This window comes from Meriones unguiculatus, chromosome 9, assembly GCF_030254825.1.
Source record: "Meriones unguiculatus strain TT.TT164.6M chromosome 9, Bangor_MerUng_6.1, whole genome shotgun sequence".
Classification (NCBI taxonomy): Eukaryota; Metazoa; Chordata; class Mammalia; order Rodentia; family Muridae; genus Meriones; species Meriones unguiculatus.
This window is the reverse complement of record NC_083357.1, coordinates 46,646,418-46,663,478: the sequence shown is the minus strand read 5'-3', so window position 1 is coordinate 46,663,478 and position 17,061 is coordinate 46,646,418. Positions and strand designations below refer to the sequence as shown.

The window sequence follows — 17,061 nt, the reverse complement described above, 5'->3', positions numbered from 1 at the left end:
AAGGCTTTGTCCCTTTCCCTTTGAGCATCTGTGTCCCAATGGAATGGCAGAAACCCCAGTGTCCTTGGTCAGTTTTCTGCCTGGGGAATCAAGGATTCTTATGTAGATGAGTTACACTTGGCCTGTCTTGGTGGATGGCAGTGCTCTCCTGGGTAAGCAGGCCACCTACTCCAACTCTTAGGCTCAGAGACCTGGACTTTTTCCAGGCTGCTTCTTCTTCCCAATTGTGCTCTGAAGCAATTTCAGAATGACATAGTTACTTTTATAGTAACCCACATATCTAGCCAGCATTGTGCGTAATGTGTGTGTGTGTGTGTGTATGTGGTATGGTGCGGCATGTTTAAAGAAATAAAGCAGGCTTCCAAAAGCTTTCAAAGAAATAACAAATGACTTTCTCTTTATAGTTCTTCACACCTCATGTGTTGCAGGGCAAATGGGGCTCTACTCCATTATGTCAAATAGTCAACTAGGATATCAAGAAATGGGCCAGCGAGACAGCTCTATAGGAATGGAGTCTCGGCACCAAGCCTGACAGACTGATCTTTGGGACCCACCCGGTAGAAGATGAAAACTCCCACAAGTTCTCCTCCGCTGTGGCACATGTGGCACGCACCACACTCATAGAAAAGAAATAAATATTTTGAAAAGAAAAATCATTTTAAAACGTCTGTCTTACATCCTGTCCATAAAGAGTTAATAGGTGGAGAGAGCTAGTGGGGCTTGAACTCCGAAAGCAGAACAGTCCATAGAACCTAGCCTCAGTTTGGAGCAGTTTTTCATCAAAATGACAAAGAGCGATATAACTACTCTCAACTCCATGGCCTAAATGTGAACCGTGGAAGCTGCCTTGGCCAGCTCCTGAATCTGCATAAGTAACTCATAGAAAAGAAACAAAAGAGAAGCAGGAAAGACTGCATTTGTATTCATATGCAAATAGTATATATAATCAAATAATATTTAAGAATAATGTTACTAAACATTAGAAAACATGAAGTTTTTCCAAATCCGTATTTTGCTAGGAAGCCCTTGATCAGGACAAGTCATAATTTTAGTGGTTGTCTTCAATGTCAGAACACAGAAAAATTCCCCAGACATGATTGTTCTCTGGAATGGAGTTTTCTTTGCCTCTAGATCAGTGGTGTCAGAGCCACCTCAGGGACCTCTGACTCTGTCCCCCCCACTCCTCCTGTTGGAGAAGGTGGCAAGTGGGTCTTGGGGTGTTGCTAGCCAGTGTCAGGGTGGCACAGAGTGGAGCATACATACCGTACCCGTGAATGGAAGAGGAAGACGGAGCCCAGGCCTCTAGGGCCCACCTGTAGACAGACCAGAGCTTTCCAAGCTAAGTTCTCAGTGTGCTCAATCTATTGTGACCAACTGTAAGCCGGACAGTGAGTTCTGTGACTTAAGCCCCATGTCACTGGGGTGTGAGATAAAAGCTTCATGGTTTCCCAAAGGACCCGTAACCTTCCGCCAGGGACGGGTTGCACTTTCGTGAGAGCTGCTAATTGTTATCTGACTGATGGCTGTTGCTTCTGTAACAGGCAATCAGACCCACATGATCAGAAAGCGGCATCAACCTGAGGACCACACTGAGCACCGGACCGGATACGGGCGTGGGCAGACTGGCATGGTACCTCCTGGGTTTACGCCCACATGTTAACTTATGTGAAGGATCCGGGAAAGACAGGAGGCTGCATGAAGCCAGAGATAGATGGTAAAGGAAAAGGCATTGTTCTTGTGGGTGCAGGGGAGCATGTGTTGATGCCTGAAACTGGGCTCCCGGGAAAAGGCTGAGCTAGAGTAGGAGCCTGAGCTGGTGAGAATCGACACACTGAGATCCGATTGCTCATAACTGCGAATTCTATTTATTTTTTATTGACTTATTTATTTATTTTTTCTTTCAGCTCAGGGCGGCGATGAAGGCTTCTGCTACACGAAAACCTATGTGGCGCCCAGGGTATTATATAAGCTCTTGGCAGGAGGGGAGATAGTCCGGTCTGCGCGCCTCAGCCGCCGCAGTCGCAGCAGCCACAGCGCAGCAGCGGGAGCAGCTCAGGTTGATTTAGAACGCGGGTGACAGTGGCCTGGCGCGAGCGTGCGGCTGACGACAGCGGCTGAGCCCGCTCGGTTTCCATGGAGACGGGCCGGAGCCGCGGCGGCGGCGCGGCTGTCAGCAAGCGCGGCGGCGCGCGCGCGGGGGTCTGCAGGAGGCAGGAGCAGGCCGGGGCCCTCGCCGCAGACATGGACTCGCATTGTGAGTGCGCCGCGGAGACGCCCGCCGCAGAGCCGCCGTCGGGGAAGATCAACAAGGCTGCGTTCAAGTTATTCAAGAAGAGGAAATCGGGGGGCACCATGCCCAGCATTTTTGGGGTCAAAAACAAAGGGGATGGGAAGAGCGCGGGGCCGGCGGGCATGGTGAGAAGCAGGACCCACGACGGACTAGCCGAGGTGCTGGTGCTGGAGGGCAGCAAAAAGGAGGAGCCGCCCGGCGGGGGCGATCACGGCGGGGCCCGGCCGAGCACCGTGCCCCCCAAAGCCGCCGGGCCTGGCCTGGGCTCCCTGGCCAGCAGCTCGGTGGCCAAGTCGCACAGCTTCTTCTCCCTGCTCAAGAAGAACGGGCGATCCGAGACCGGCAAGGGAGACCCCGCCGAGGCGAGCAAGGCTGGCGGCAAACAAAAGAGGGGACTGAAAGGGATCTTCAGCAGCATGCGCTGGCACCGGAGGGACAAGCGCGGAAAGGAGGAGGAGGAGAAGGCGGCGCGCGCGGCGGGCCCGGGAAGCCTGGTCCTGCCCGGCTCGCTCACCGCCAGCCTGGAGTGCGTCAAGGAGGAGCCGCCCCGAGCCGCGCGCCGCCCGGACAGCTCGGGCCAGGACGCCCCGCGACACGCAGCAGGTGAGCCCGCAGGGGGAGAGCAGGCGCGCGCGTCCGCCGAGCGCGTCCCGGCGCGGACCTGCCTCGAGGCCGCCAGCCCCTCCGGCCCTGGCGACCAGAGCGCCCGGGGAGAGGACGCCGAGGGGCATCGGCGCGCGGAGAAGCCCGGGGCAGCCCTCGAGTCGGGAGCCGGTGAGGTCCAGGAGACCGAGGATGCGTCCAGGACAGGTGACGTTCCGATAAAGACCGTCCCCCTTGTCGACTCCGAAGGTGGCAGCGGCCGGGCGTCTGCCGTCCCTGACCCTTCCTCTGTTGATCCACCCTCAGACCCGTCGGCAGATCGTATTTGTTTGATGTTTTCTGACGTGACTTCACTGAAAAGCTTTGACTCTCTTACAGGCTGTGGAGATATTATTGCAGACCCAGAAGAAGAGGCAGGCCCCAGCTGTGACAAGCATGCCCCCGGGCCAGGCAAGCCAGTTCTCTCTAAAAAGAACCCCAACGTGGTGGCCTACCAAGGAGGAGGGGAGGAGATGGCCAGCCCGGACGAGGTGGATGACACCTATCTCCCGGAATTCTGGGACATGTTGTCCCAGAGTGAGGACCAAGGACAAGGACCCCAAGAGGGCGCGGCGAAGGCCGCCACCGCCTCGGACACCAAGCTGGCCCCTGAGACCTCCGCTGATGCCCGGTGTGGGGAGGTGGACAAGGATGTGTCCTCCGTCAAGCGCAGGAGGCTCCACAGGATACCCATGGAGTCCCAGCAGAAGGAGGAGCCCAAACAGCCAGAGAAGGAGCATCAAGAAGGCGGCGTCCCTAACAGCGACGAGGGCTACTGGGATTCCAGCACTCCTGGCCCAGAAGAAGAGAGCGCCAGCAGCAGCAAGAAGGTGGCCATTGCTAGGGACAGCGACAGCGGCGATGCTCTCTACGATCTTTATGCGGAACCCGAAGGAAGTCCAGCCCCTCTTCCTGCCACGGAGGACCCCCCCTGCTTGTCCCGGCTAAAGCCGGTGTCTCCAGGCACGATCACCTGTCCTCTGAGAACACCAGGCAGCTTGCTGAAGGACTCTAAAATCCCGATTAGCATCAAGCATCTCTCCAACATTCCGTCCAGCCATCCTGTGGTGCACCAGCAACCAACCAGGAGTGAGATGCCCAGAACAAAAATCCCAGTTTCCAAAGTGCTGGTCCGGAGGGTCAGCAACCGGGGCTTGGCTGGAACCACCATCAGGGCAGCAGCATGCCATGACAGTGCCAAAAAGTTGTGAGGTCTCCAAGGCCAAGGAGGATGGATGGGCCGTATGTTAAGGAATACAACTTTCCCCTGGAAACCAATGAAGGGAGTTTGCTTTCCCCAGAGCCAAGACTTTAGACCCACCCTTCTCCATATGGCCTAGAAGTCTTTGTTGCAGGCAAGGGTAGGACACCCTGCAAATGTTACACCTGGAGTTCAGATAAGTTTCTGAGAAGTCTTTTCTAGCACTTTCCTTTTTCTTTTAATCTTTTAAAAAAAAATCTTTTTCCCCTTCTTTTTCCCCTTAAATCATGGATCACTCAGAAGTCACCTTTTCTTGCCTTTGCAGAAAATAAGATTCAACCAGATCTAAGAAACAAACAAACAAACAAACAACACCAAGCTACCAGGCTGTTCTAGAGTCAGGAGGGCCTTGAGGAATCACTAAACAACAGGATTCTTGCCTCTTTTTCCAATAAAAATAAGGGGGGGGGGTGACTTTGCTCTATCCTTACGTGGAAAACACCTGAAAAGCTCAAAGATCCATGTAGCTATGTGACAAGACGAGGGGACTGCTGATTGGTAGAAAGTCCCTAGGCTTCCGGTTGCCAGATATGCAAATAGGTAAAGCTCTATCTCTACGAAAACAGAGAAGGTTTGGCTGGTTCAGATCATTTGTCTGAGGAGAAATAAAAAGCTCACTAGTAGCTTATGTGTTGTTTGTTTGTTTGTTTGTTTGTGTATTCTTGGATCCACCCCTCCCTCTCGGTGCAAAATTCAGGATCAGGGAAAGATCTCACTAAATGCTAATTATACGGTATTTTGATGTTTGTAAATGTCAGCCTTATGTGTAGCTAAAGCATATTTTACAGTTTATCTCATGGCTAACATTTTACAGCCCATCAATTATATAGAATTTAAAGTCTGGTCTTATAGCTGCATATGATAATAAATCATTGAGGTTCTTTATGTACTGTAGCCTGGGGCAGTGCAGCTTTTGATTTATTAGGATTTTTTTTTACACACACACAAACACAAACACAATACAAATGTATTGTATTATATACATATATGTATAGGATTGATGCCCTTGAACAATGGTTTGCTTGGTCTTGGTTAAGAGTCTGTTTCTCCGCCCAAACCAGAGATTTTTACCTGGTTTATAAAATGTTGGATCTAACCATTTCCCCAAACATAGGAAGTCCAAAATGAACATTCCAAGAAATAATAGAAAAATACAAGTTTAAAACTATTGACTTTTGCTATATAAACCTATTCCTGAGACAAGTATGTTCTTCACATGATACTACCAAGCCTAAGTGTGTAAACATTCTACTAAATTATCTTTTGAGAAGCAGTTTGGTTCGATATATGCTTTCTAATATTTCAGATGAAAGGTTGATGCCTTGGCAGTTTGAATGACACAGTGAAGGGCTTCCTAGAATGCTATTAGTGTCTGCTGATTAAACTGATATCCTTCTGGGGATATGCACTTCAGAGCATCTCACTCAGAGGGCCGGAGCTTCTACCAGAGGTGCTGCTGCCCACCAGGGAGATGGCACAGATCCCAGGGACCCTGCATGTGTGTGAATGATATGAGCACAGTGTAATTTGAGTTCTAGAGAGATGACTAAGAAATGGTCTGCTATTTTGTGTTTTAAGATTTTAGTTATATTTTATAAAAGAAAAAAAGAAGCTAAATATATGAAAAACTTATTTTAATAGTACGAAGGAAGCAAAAATAAGTGGGCATCAAGGAAAAGTTGATAAGGCATAGAGGAGTGTGTTTCCGTTTGTGATTTGTACCTATTCCCTCAGAAGGGGGGGGGGGGCTGCTGCATACCTTAGTTGGTCAGGTTGCTGACTTTTACTGCATTGTCTCAGGTCCTTGATGCTATCTCAAAGCAATGCTTTAAATTTTAATTTCCCATGTCTCTAGATGAGACCCTCTCTGTCCTCATCACCCTAAGCACTCTGGACTCATTATCAGAAACCGCCCAAGCATCTCACATGCTCAGGAATTCATCTGGACAAAAACCAACAGACAAAAGACATCTCAAAATACTTGAGATTTGGCAATATTTTGAAAATCATCTCTGCCCTTGAGAAGAGACTTTAAATTTGAATAATATTGATAGAAATATTTAGACCCTCAAATGCAGTTGCTTTCCCCCTAGAACTGGAGAGAATATAGATTTTGCTTCTAGCAGGAAACAAAGGAGCTTTTTTTCCCCCCTTGTGCTTTTCCCTGCAGAGATTATATTTATTCACCTTTGCATGACTTCGTGGCTGGGTTTCGTCTGCTCCTGCTCAGCTGTGTAGGAAAGGCAGCAAAGGAAGAATGGGGTCAGACACTGTCAGAGGAATGGCAGCTGGCTGCTGAAGTAGCAGGAGCCACTCTTCCAAGTGCTCTGCCTTCACCCCCTATGCATCCTCTCTTTGTGAGTGAAGAAAAATTTTAGGAAGATTTATTTTAATTTTCCCTGGAAACTAATCACCCACAAAAGACTTAGAAAGGTTTTGCTTACAAAATTCTTGTCACCACACTTTTTTTTTTCCTGATTTTTATCTTTTACCCTGAACATGTAAGAACAGCAGCCATTCCAGTCAAGTAAAGGACTTGGCCAGGAATTAAATGTCCTTAGTCATTAGCAAGTGGGACAGTAGTCAGCCTTCTCCAAACACAGAAAAGGGATCAGAGTTGCTTTCTTGTGCCAAGAGTTACTTTATCTTCAATGCAAGACATTTCTAGATTTACAGGCAACTGTTTATGAATCTGTTATTGAATAGTCTTGTGAGGACTGCACAGGACTCTTTGCTGTTTTGTTTTGTTTTGTTTTTTAGATAAAGGTCGGACATGAACAAATTATGCTTTCTTGGTATGTACAGTTCTAAGGTCCATTGGTTTGGCACCTTTGGGGCAAAGAACTGCCTAAAAGGAAAGGAGGAAAGGGCAAAAAGCCAAAGCCATTGTTGGGCAAAAATTTGTCAGTTTAATGGCTCTGCACAAAGACAACTTGTATTTGAGATATCTACAACACCACACACACACACACACACACACACACACACACACTCAACTTAAAGCCAATCTAGCCCTGCTTTGGTTCTGCCGGCAGTGGGGCTTATTCTCCTTCACCAAGAAGTGGGAGACACTTCTGTTTACTACAGCATTTTAAATAATCACAAGAGGAAATACATTTTTTTTACTTCATGTAATAGTAATGGAATACAGATCATCAGGACTTTCTTGAGATGCATTTTGCACAAACGTCTGCCTACTGACGTGCAAATATACATTCCTGTGTAATCTGTGCAGACGATGTCCTGCACACTTTTCATTCATTGAAATTGATATGCAAAGAGCCCCTTGCTGATTCATTTGTCAAGGTCAAAAGTCCCTGTCAGGTGTTACGATTTCTCTGACCAAACTTTCTAAGCGTTTTCATTGCTGCCATCTCTCTGGTCTACTTGGGGAAGCTCCTCACAGAGAGGATTATCAGAAGAGGTTGACTCACGTGGCTTTCTCTCTCCCTTTGTTTTCAGCATAGTTGTTCCCCATGTTGTTGGCCTTCTGGATTGTGTTAATATGCTTTGCTGCTTCCTTGCTTCCAAGTCATTGCAGATGTCTGCCTTGTACTTGGAGTGTGAGGCCTTGGCTCACCTCCACTGAGACACCTTCTCAAACACTTGTTTCCAGGGCATGTACTGTATCTACTACTTAATTTTAAAAAAATCCAGTTGGGGGCTTACATGTTGCTGTGCTTCCATTGGATTTTCCCAGTGTTCATTAAACCCATGTCACCTTTGCATGTCTTGCATTTGTGGGCATCACTTATAGTTTGCACGTTGGAGCAGACTGGGGATGGGGGGAGTAAATCAAGCCACACAGGTGCTTTTAAAACTTCTGACAGTAGCCAATGCTTGCTCAGCTCTCCTGGGCAAGTGTTGCTGGAAACACTATTGAGAGTTTCTCCACCCTCTTCACAGCCATACAAGGTGAAACCGTCTCCCTGGTAGGACTTGAATTCAGATTTTTTGTTCCTTTTGACCCTTTCACTGCAGTCTCTCTCTCTCTCTCTCTCTCTCTCTCTCTCTCTCTCTCTCTCTCTGCACTTCCCTCTTTCCCTAGTCTCTAGGGGTAGGCTATAAACTGTTTAATGTCCTGGGATAACACAGAGCTAAAAGCTGCTGAAACCATTGGCCTCACTTCACTTCTAACAGGAAAAGCCAACTCACTTCCAAACTGATAAAACGAGCCTTGTGTCTAAGACATTGGTGCTTGGGTCACACACAGGAAAACCTGCAGCTCCCTGTTCCTTTGTGGGCCATAGGCAAACAATTGGTTTCCTTCTCTTTGGAGCACCCTCTCCTTCTAGAGATTAACAAGGAAAGTACAGACAGAAGTCTCTTCTGTTGTCATGGCAACACTTCTTCCCTGAAAGGATTTTGCCCATTCCAGGCACGCTTCACTTGTTTTCCTACCTTAAGCCTAGACTAGTCTTGTTCTGAGTATTCTGTGTATTTTCACTGTAGTAAGAACATTCAGCACGAGGTCTGCCCTCTTCAATTTGTACATGTACGACACAGTTCACACACTGTAGGCACACTGCTGATGGCGTGAATTCATGCAGCCTGGATAATGGGCACTTGATTGCTCACTGATCAGCACAGGGAGTTGTGCCTTTCACAACTCCCTTCAGTGCCCTTCCAGCCCTGACAACCACCATTCTGTAGACTGTTTTAAATACCTCAAAAACGGTGGGACCTGGTAGGTTTTGTGCTTTTATGACTTGCACATTTAACTGAGCATAGCACCCCCCAGGGGCAACATCCACCTTGTCATGTATCTAGTCCTCCCTTTCTGGCTGCCGATTTCATTGTGCCACACATATACTGCATTTTATTCATCTAGCCACCTGTCAACAGACATGATACTGTGAATAATGCCCCAGTGTGCATGAGAATAGAAAAAGCTTTCCGAGATTCCGACCTCAAGGCCTTTGATATAAATACCCCGAAGCGGAATTGCTGGGCCATACAGGGATTTTCTTTCTGAAGCCCTTGAGGACCGTTTATGTTTCTCACTGCAGATGCGCCATTTTGCACCCCTAACAGCAGTTCACAAGGGCCCAGTTTCCCCACCATCAACTTTGGTCTGTTGTCTGCCTAAACAGGGAGCAGCTGAGTTGTCCTTATCCTGGTCCAACTCTGAATCCCAGATGCAAGTATCTTCCTTGTAAGCCATCCATCCTCAGTGGCCCTGGGATCTCGATTTACGTTTTCCGTTTCATTAACTCACTCAACTGATGTTTACTGAGCACATCCTATCATTTCCTGGCTAATTCTGCTAGCCTCCACAGGCTGTGTTTTCTGCAGTGTTTAGAGATGAAGCAAAACACTCGTTGTCCAGTGTTATCTTCATAGCTCACAAGAAGCATGCCTGGTTTGTTTTGGCTTCATTTTCCAGAGGAAGAAACTAATTTTTGAGATGGTTGCAGGTCATTGAGGCCCGAGTCACTCTGTGAATAACGGGGGCAGAGTTTGAACCTGACTCCGAAACCCAGGCTTTAATTGGAGAGTTGTTTTTGTTTTTTTTAGCCAACACTCACCTTTTGAATTAATCATTTTAAGCAAGAAACCAATTGAAGTTCCCAACTATAAGAATCAAATTCCATTTTTATGATGGTAGATGCCATTTAAATGATGATTTCAAGTAAAACAACTTGGATTTTAAATAGCCATCAACAGCTTTCAAGTCAGCTTTTTTTCCTAGCTAGGCTGGTTAAAATTTGGGGCCATATCCTCTAGTTCTTTAGATTGTACTTATGAACTGTATAATCTTATCTCTGTTTTGCCAATAATATAGCAAGAAAAGCAATTTCAGTGGGGAATCCATTAGGCTTTGCTGTGGTTTCCTTTCTCTTTGATCCCAGTGAGAAGCTTTTCTCAGTATTTAGGGAAAATCAGTTCGAAACTGCATCAGTGTCACAACTAACGAGATTATTTGTTCGTACACATGCCACCCACCTTTGGTCAGCTTGTCCCCTGCTTCTGTGTAGTAATGGCACACAGTGGGCGAATCAATGCTAGCTCTTACTCCTTTGAACTGTAGGCTGGCAGATGTTGGGGGGGGGTTAATAATGAGCTTTCTCCTCTATACAAGAACACACATTTCTAATGCAGTCTTGGTTCCTGGTTCTTGAGATGCACTCAGACATCTTCAAATCTGGGTCACTTAAATGAAAGTAGAAATATGAGAAACACATGTGGCCCAGGGGCCCCGGGGCATGGTGGGTGAACACAGCACTGTCACATATTAATCAATGCTCCTAACTCCTAATTGAGAACTACCAAACAGTGCTGTTGCTTCCAGAATAAACTTTTAGCCGAGCTGATCTGATGAATTGTGGTGGATTTAAGAAGATAGCAGTGAAAATGGCTCTGACTTGTAACCCCGTGGGTTTTGTTTGTCATCAGCGACCCACCAGCCTCTGGTGAACGCCTGTCTGATTCCCATACAGCATCTCAGTGCATAGAAGGAAGTGCAGGTTCTTCAGCAGCAGTGAGTAAGGAAAGCCAAGCAGAAACTCCACTTCTCTAGCAGTCTTCCTGACAGGAGAGCCTCTGAGGACAGGGCGTGGCTGCATCGTTTTTGTGCACAGGAGAATTGTTAGTAACTGTAGGTTTGTAGATATTATTTTTATACTAGAATGTTAATCTCCTGAAAAACATCAAACATTAGCCTCCTAGAGTGAATTCTATGCTTTCCAAACCTACTTCAAAGAAGGGTTCTAAACACCACTAGGGTCCTTTTTCCTTCGCCACTCCAATGGTCTAATGGGATAGATGAATCAATGTTTATATTTTTAAACCTGTAAATATTTTTATTTTGAATATTTTGTATATTTGTTGATATAATTCCATTTTGTGCATATGTACTACTGTGCATGCTGCTGGTTTTGATAGTCACTCTTTTAACAAATGTAAACAGGTTGGACTAATGGGCTCTCTTCTTTCATTCATCTTACAATGAAAATACAATGTTGCCATTTTAACTATTGTGTTTAAATTTGGTCAATAAATTCTGTTGCTCCTTTGCAGTTAAATCAAATTCTGTTGGCTGTTATTTTTCCAGGACAGTTTTTTTTTCCTAGACTTTTAAACTTTTTAGGACTTATATGAATGACAGTGAGAAATGTGTGTGTGTGTGTGTGTGTGTACAAATGCTCAGGAGCTCATGAGTTTTTGCATGTGAGTGATAGCTGTCTGTGATGCACCTCTGTATCTGTGCATAAGTGTGAAGATGTGTGATTTGCATATGTGTATTGTGTGGTTTGCATGTGAGATGTGTGATTCGTGTGTGTGACTGAGGTGGACACACCAAGGGGAGGCCCATGTTTCTTTCCACACTTTTTAAATCATTTCTGAAAATTGTTTGCTTTAGACAGCTGCCTTTTGAAAAATGTGCTTGTTCTCCATCCCGGCTCTGGAGCCTTCTACTGGGAAACTCTCTCTGCCTATAATCCCCTGTGAGACCAGCTAATCTGTGTGACTCTTAGGTAACATTCAAAATAAGGTCACAGATATCCTTCCAGAGTTGCTTTCCGTTCACTTTGAGTTTGGTGGCAGATTGTCAGTTCCTGTATGTTACATCTCCAAATTCACAGAAGCTGTGTGAAGAGTAATGAAGTTGTAACATTTTGTGTTGAAAAGTAAGAATGGAAGGCCTTGAATGTTGAAGTGCATCTCCCTTCAAACAGGTTTGTTTGTGTCATTCATGCTTACAGTCTTCTTAAATGATGGAAAAGTTAATGTCTATCTGCAGAACATGATGCAGAAATAATAGGAATGTTGATGATGATCTGGTTATACAACAGGAGAGCAATAATAGTGGGTAACAAGTTCTCAAACATCCTTCCCTTTCTCCTGCCCCTCCCTTTCCTCTCAGCCCACTGTCTTCCATTCTTATCTTTTTTTCCTGAAAATAATTTGAAAGAAACATCCCTTTAAGAAGGCAGTGGGGAACCTGAAGTTCAGAGATGCTAAGATTAGACTTTCCCTAAAGTTACAAGCAGCTGTGAGGTAAACAGTGAAACTCTATGGATCTGATTTCTGTTATTGTAACAAAATAGCTGAGGCTGGGTACCTGAAGAGAAGTTTACTGAGCTCAAAGAGTGAGAGCTTTATGATGAACACCTCCTACCACAGAGTGTGTACTCCGAGCATGCAGAGATAAATTCAGGCTGGGCCGGATAACTCCGGCTTGGCATCCCAGCACTCAGGAAGCTGAGGCAGGAGGATCACCAGAGTTCCACACCAGCCTGGTGGACCAGCTAGATAAAGAACCACAGAATAAACCTGTAGACATATCAGTAAGACATACTGTGCTGGGCTGAAGAAATGGCTCAGTGGTTAGAAGCTCCTGCAGCTGTTGCAGGGACCTGGGTTCAATTCCCAGCATTTATACCAGCCAATTCACAACTGCCTGTAACTCAAGCTCTGAGGGACCCAACACACTCTTCCAGCCTCTCTGGGCACTTACATGCATGTGCTGTTCATACACACATCCAGGCATATACACATACACATAAATAAAATTACTGAAACTTTTATTACATGTAGTGGAAGTTTTGGTTTCTTTAAAAACTCAGTTTGTCATGTAAACAAGTTTTTGTCTTAATCCCAAGTGTGGGGTATGGGACCACCTTAGTTTATCCACAGCTGATAACAACCTCGTTCGACTCAGAGGGGCTCAGTCTTTGCCAACTGGAGATAGTGGAATTTCAAGGACTCTGGGAAGCATAAATACCAGAGCCCAGAGAGAGGAAGAGGCTTTGAGGAGCCAGACAGAGAGAGAAGGCTGCTGGTTCTGTGGACTGCTGGAGATCTTGACAACTGAGATTGGTGTTTTCCCAAAGAACTGGATGACCCCACTCCACAACCAACTAAAGAGGTCTATGTCCCCATCCCTTCTAACCTTCTTTCTCTCCTACTTGGGGTCGGGGAGGGGAGGCTGGAAAAGAGGTAGGGGCCTAAGAAACCCAAATAGAGTTTTAAAACGAGTGCCTACAATAATATCTGAAAATAATAAGAGAAAACAGAAATACTTTATTCAAAAAGACAAAAATTGGTTCTTTTGTAAAATATCTGACAAGAAAAAGTGGGGCTGGAAAGACGTTTCAGTGGTTATGAGCACTGACTTCCAGAAGACCTGGATTCTATTCCCAGCAGCCACATGGCAACTCATTCTGACCTCAAACTTCAGAGATCCGCCTGCCTCTGCCTCCCAACTGCTGGGATTACAGGCGTGCAGCCTGGCTAACCCACATGGCAGCTGCAACTGTAATTCCAGAAACTCCGACTCCCTCTTCTGGCTCTGAAGGCACAGGCATGCACATGGTACACAGACGCACATTCAGGCAAAACACCCATAAAACAAAAATAAACCAATCTCTGAAAAGAAATTTTACCATAAACCAGTTGCAATGAAAAAAAAAAGTTCTTCATACAACATATTCTGATCACTCCTTGCCTTCCCCCAACTGCTCTCAGATCAGACACACTTTTCAAACAAATAGGCAAACAAATATCAAAAAGAGAAAAACACAAGAAACAACACAAAATCAGAAACCATAATGTACAAGCAAAAGGCCAGTAAGGGGGGAAAAAAAAGACCAAACAAAACAACATGAGAGAAAAAGTCTACAAAACCACCATTGACTTCATTTACTGCAGGCCATGGGGCCCAGCCATGAGACACTGTTGGAGAAAGCTAATTTTTCATTTACAAGTGGCTGTCTGTTGGAGATGGGATGGAGATGTGTGTCCACTTCTCCTTTCTGCTCCAGGTGCCCCACCTGGTGCAGACGCTTGTAGGCCTGTGCTGGCTGCCCCAGCCTCTGTGGGTTCATAGGTGAATAAGGCCTGAAAAAAAATTTATTTTTAAAAAGAGGATATAAATTCAGAATGAGATGGTTGTAGGGAGATAAAGTATAATAGAAGTTGGTTATAATTGTGCAAATTATATTTAAATTGTGCAATATTTAAAATAGGCTCAGATTTTTAAAAAAAATTCTAAATGCACACACTTGCACTCAAGCACATGCAAAGTTGGACAAGATGGTGCGCATCTGTAATCCCATTGCTCCCGTGGGGGAATGGCAAAGAGTCAGTTACCCTGGTGTATGATCTGGTAAACAAGAGGCTCGAAGTAGAAGGTAAGGGCAGGGCACCCAAAGTTATTCTCTGACCTCTATACATACTTTGTGGCAGGTGTGTGTATCCCTGCTCACACACATGAGCACGAATATGTGTGTGATCATCTACACACACGGAGATTTAAAAAGAAGAGAAAAATGGAAATGAATTGTCTGTAAAGCTAACACGCCATCATAGCTAGATTGGGCTAACTTCAGAGGTGTAAAGATAGATTACCACTTTTTAAAACTCTGTTAGAATTTGCCTTTTTAGAGATAGGAGGGAAACTGGTATGTTAGAGCCATCAAATCACCACCGGGTGTCGGCCTATTTCCCTTAGCCACTCCACAAGTCGGACGCCTCCTCCTTCCTGTGCTCTGAATCCACAAGCTCCCAGGACAGTAAGTTGCTTCAACTTTTGAATGCTTTGACTCCTAACATTATTTTCAAATAGCAGTTGCTTATATTTCATCTAAATCTAAAATGCTATACCACAGTTTCAAATAGCATAAAGAAAGGAAAGATGCTGTCGATTAGAATTGTAAGATAGCACCATTTGGAAGAGTCACCAAATTTTGGAGACACAGAAATTGTGAAATGCGTATATTTAAAGGCTGCAGTAACAGCGTGTGCGCATGCATGTTTGCACGTGTGGACGCACATGTATGGAGCCTGGAGGGCAACCTTGAGTGTCATGCACTGTCTATCTTTTTGTTCATTTGTTTGGAGATGGGTATCTCTCTGGCCTAGAGATCGTCAAGCAAGTTAGGAGGGCTAGCCAGTGAGCCCCAGGGATCTGCTGCTCTCTGCCTTCCCAGTGCCAGGATTACAAGGTTGTGCCACCACGCCTAGCTTTTCCTTTCTACTTTTTAAAATGTGGGTTCTCGGGATTGAACTAAGGCCCTCAATTGTTATTAGGCACAGTGCATTACTGACTGGGCTATCTCCCTAGCCCCGTTTGTTAAAAATTTAATGGTAACATTCTTCCTTATCTAGAGAGTAGAAGTTTCTGTGGGAAGATAGTTGCTTATCCGTACTGAGTGGGCAAACATTCAGAACATCTTCAGTTTAGTTCAAGTGCCTGCTTTAGGAAAATTGTGGTCTGCTTCCCGTACACAGCACTGCACACGTCTAAGCACATGAACAGGAAGGAACAGGAACATGGGTGTGGCCATCTAAATGAGCTCACTTCTGAGCGAACGGCACGCATGCTGGACACCTTGCCTTCCCAAGATGGCAGGCAAGCTTATAGCGACCATCTTGTCATTTTTGTCTGTCAGCTGCTGGCACCTCAGTGTTTCCCAGAAGACCCCAGGTTCTCGCAGTCCCAGATCTTGTGTGGTTTTGCAGATGGTGATGTGTTTCTAACAAGCTCCCAGCTCCTAATCTGGCCCATGGGGCTGCATTTCCGAAGCCTGGTGTTACAGCTTGCTTTCTCAGCCTCTCAGATATGCCGGAGGCCCGATGTGCTGACTGTGCCCATCTTTATGTGCCTTTCTAGGTGGTCCAAGGGAATTTCTGCTTTTCTACAGTGGGTGGAGAGCCCTGTTTACCAGAAAGTACAAGCCCAACATTTGGTTCAAGGACAAACTGGCCTTCTGAGAGTGACATCTTCCAGTCTGTAGATATTTACGTGATGTCAAGTGCTATGTAGTGTCCCCAGCTTGAGGACTGGCACATTTTAATCGATTGCTTTGTTTCATAGCAGCAGTGCTGCTTTATATCTGCCTTTTTGCTTTATGCTTAGGGGTTTTTGCAGAATACAGTATTTGTCCAGTCTTTGTTTCTGCTTTCTGAGAGAAAGCCTGTAAGCCTTTGGAACTTTTCAGGGGCATCTGTGTGCTTCCCGGCGAGCCCTGTGACCACACTTAGTTCACGGGTGGTGATGTAGGGTGAAGCTGGCTATGCTGGAAAGGCTGACTTTGGGATCAGAGGGTTGGGCTTTGAGCCAAATGTCATCAGCTTGATTTCTTGACATCCAAACTCCAGGGAAGGAAAAAAGGTGCAGATTGAGTTCAGTGTCTCTCAAAGGCCCCTGTATGAGGCATGGGCCCAGCCATGGTGCTACAGCTAGGTGGTGGAACCTTTGATAGACAGACACAGTGGGAAGGCATGACACCACATGAGGCATGCCTTTGAGGGTGTTGGGGATAGACTCCCCCTAAGTCTCTTTGTAGATTCCCCAGCCATGCTCTGCCATCAAAATGAGCTGTCTTCCCACAGGCCCAAAAGTAGTGGGGCCACCCAGTCATGGACTAAAACTACAAAATCCTAAGCCAGGCTACACCTCCTCTCATCCTAAGTTGACTTACTCATTACAGTAATGGAGAGTGAATTACCACAAGACACACACTGAGTGTTTTAAGTCCCTGTGCCTGTTTATTAAAATCCCTGTGAAATGTCTGAGCGCGAGGCTCCTCACCTGAGTTTCTGAGTTGGGAAGCACTCCAGTGTCCCCGGGCTGATGCGCCCTGACTCTATGAGAGCATCTGGTCAGGCTGGGCCCGGCACGGGTCCTCTATAAGAACTGAAGTAGCCTAAGTTCCCCAGAGTCGCTCTGCTGAATTCTCAAATCTGAAAAGAGGGTCCGAGAAGCCCTGAACTTGCAGCAGTTAATCAGAGTGCTAATACTAAGGGCAGGGTTGAATTGCAACATTTAAAGACAGAAAAGTTTGACACTATCAGACCCCTAGACAGCAACACAATTTTTATTTTTATCACATAATACATAAAAATAGATACCATTTTCTCA

At 45.9% G+C, this 17,061-nt stretch overlaps 1 protein-coding gene across 4 annotated transcripts; it reads left to right on the top strand.

Annotated features, from left to right (window-relative positions):
* The first annotated feature begins 1,466 nt into the window (after positions 1–1,466).
* Amer2 (APC membrane recruitment protein 2) lies at positions 1,467–10,075 on the top strand. Of its 4 annotated transcripts, none has more exons than XM_021664824.2 (3): positions 1,467–1,714; positions 1,905–3,100; positions 3,272–10,075. In XM_021664824.2, the coding sequence occupies exons 2-3, from the start codon at positions 2,134–2,136 to the stop codon at positions 4,141–4,143; spliced, it is 1,839 nt and encodes a 612-aa protein (XP_021520499.2). In that variant the 5' UTR covers positions 1,467–1,714; positions 1,905–2,133; the 3' UTR covers positions 4,144–10,075. The 4 variants fall into 4 exon arrangements, with proteins under 4 accessions (XP_021520499.2, XP_060247074.1, XP_021520500.2 ...); XM_021664825.2 differs by having other exon boundaries at positions 1,490–1,714; positions 1,905–2,893; XM_060391091.1 differs by having other exon boundaries at positions 1,468–1,714; positions 1,905–10,075.
* The last annotated feature ends 6,986 nt before the right edge of the window (positions 10,076–17,061 follow it).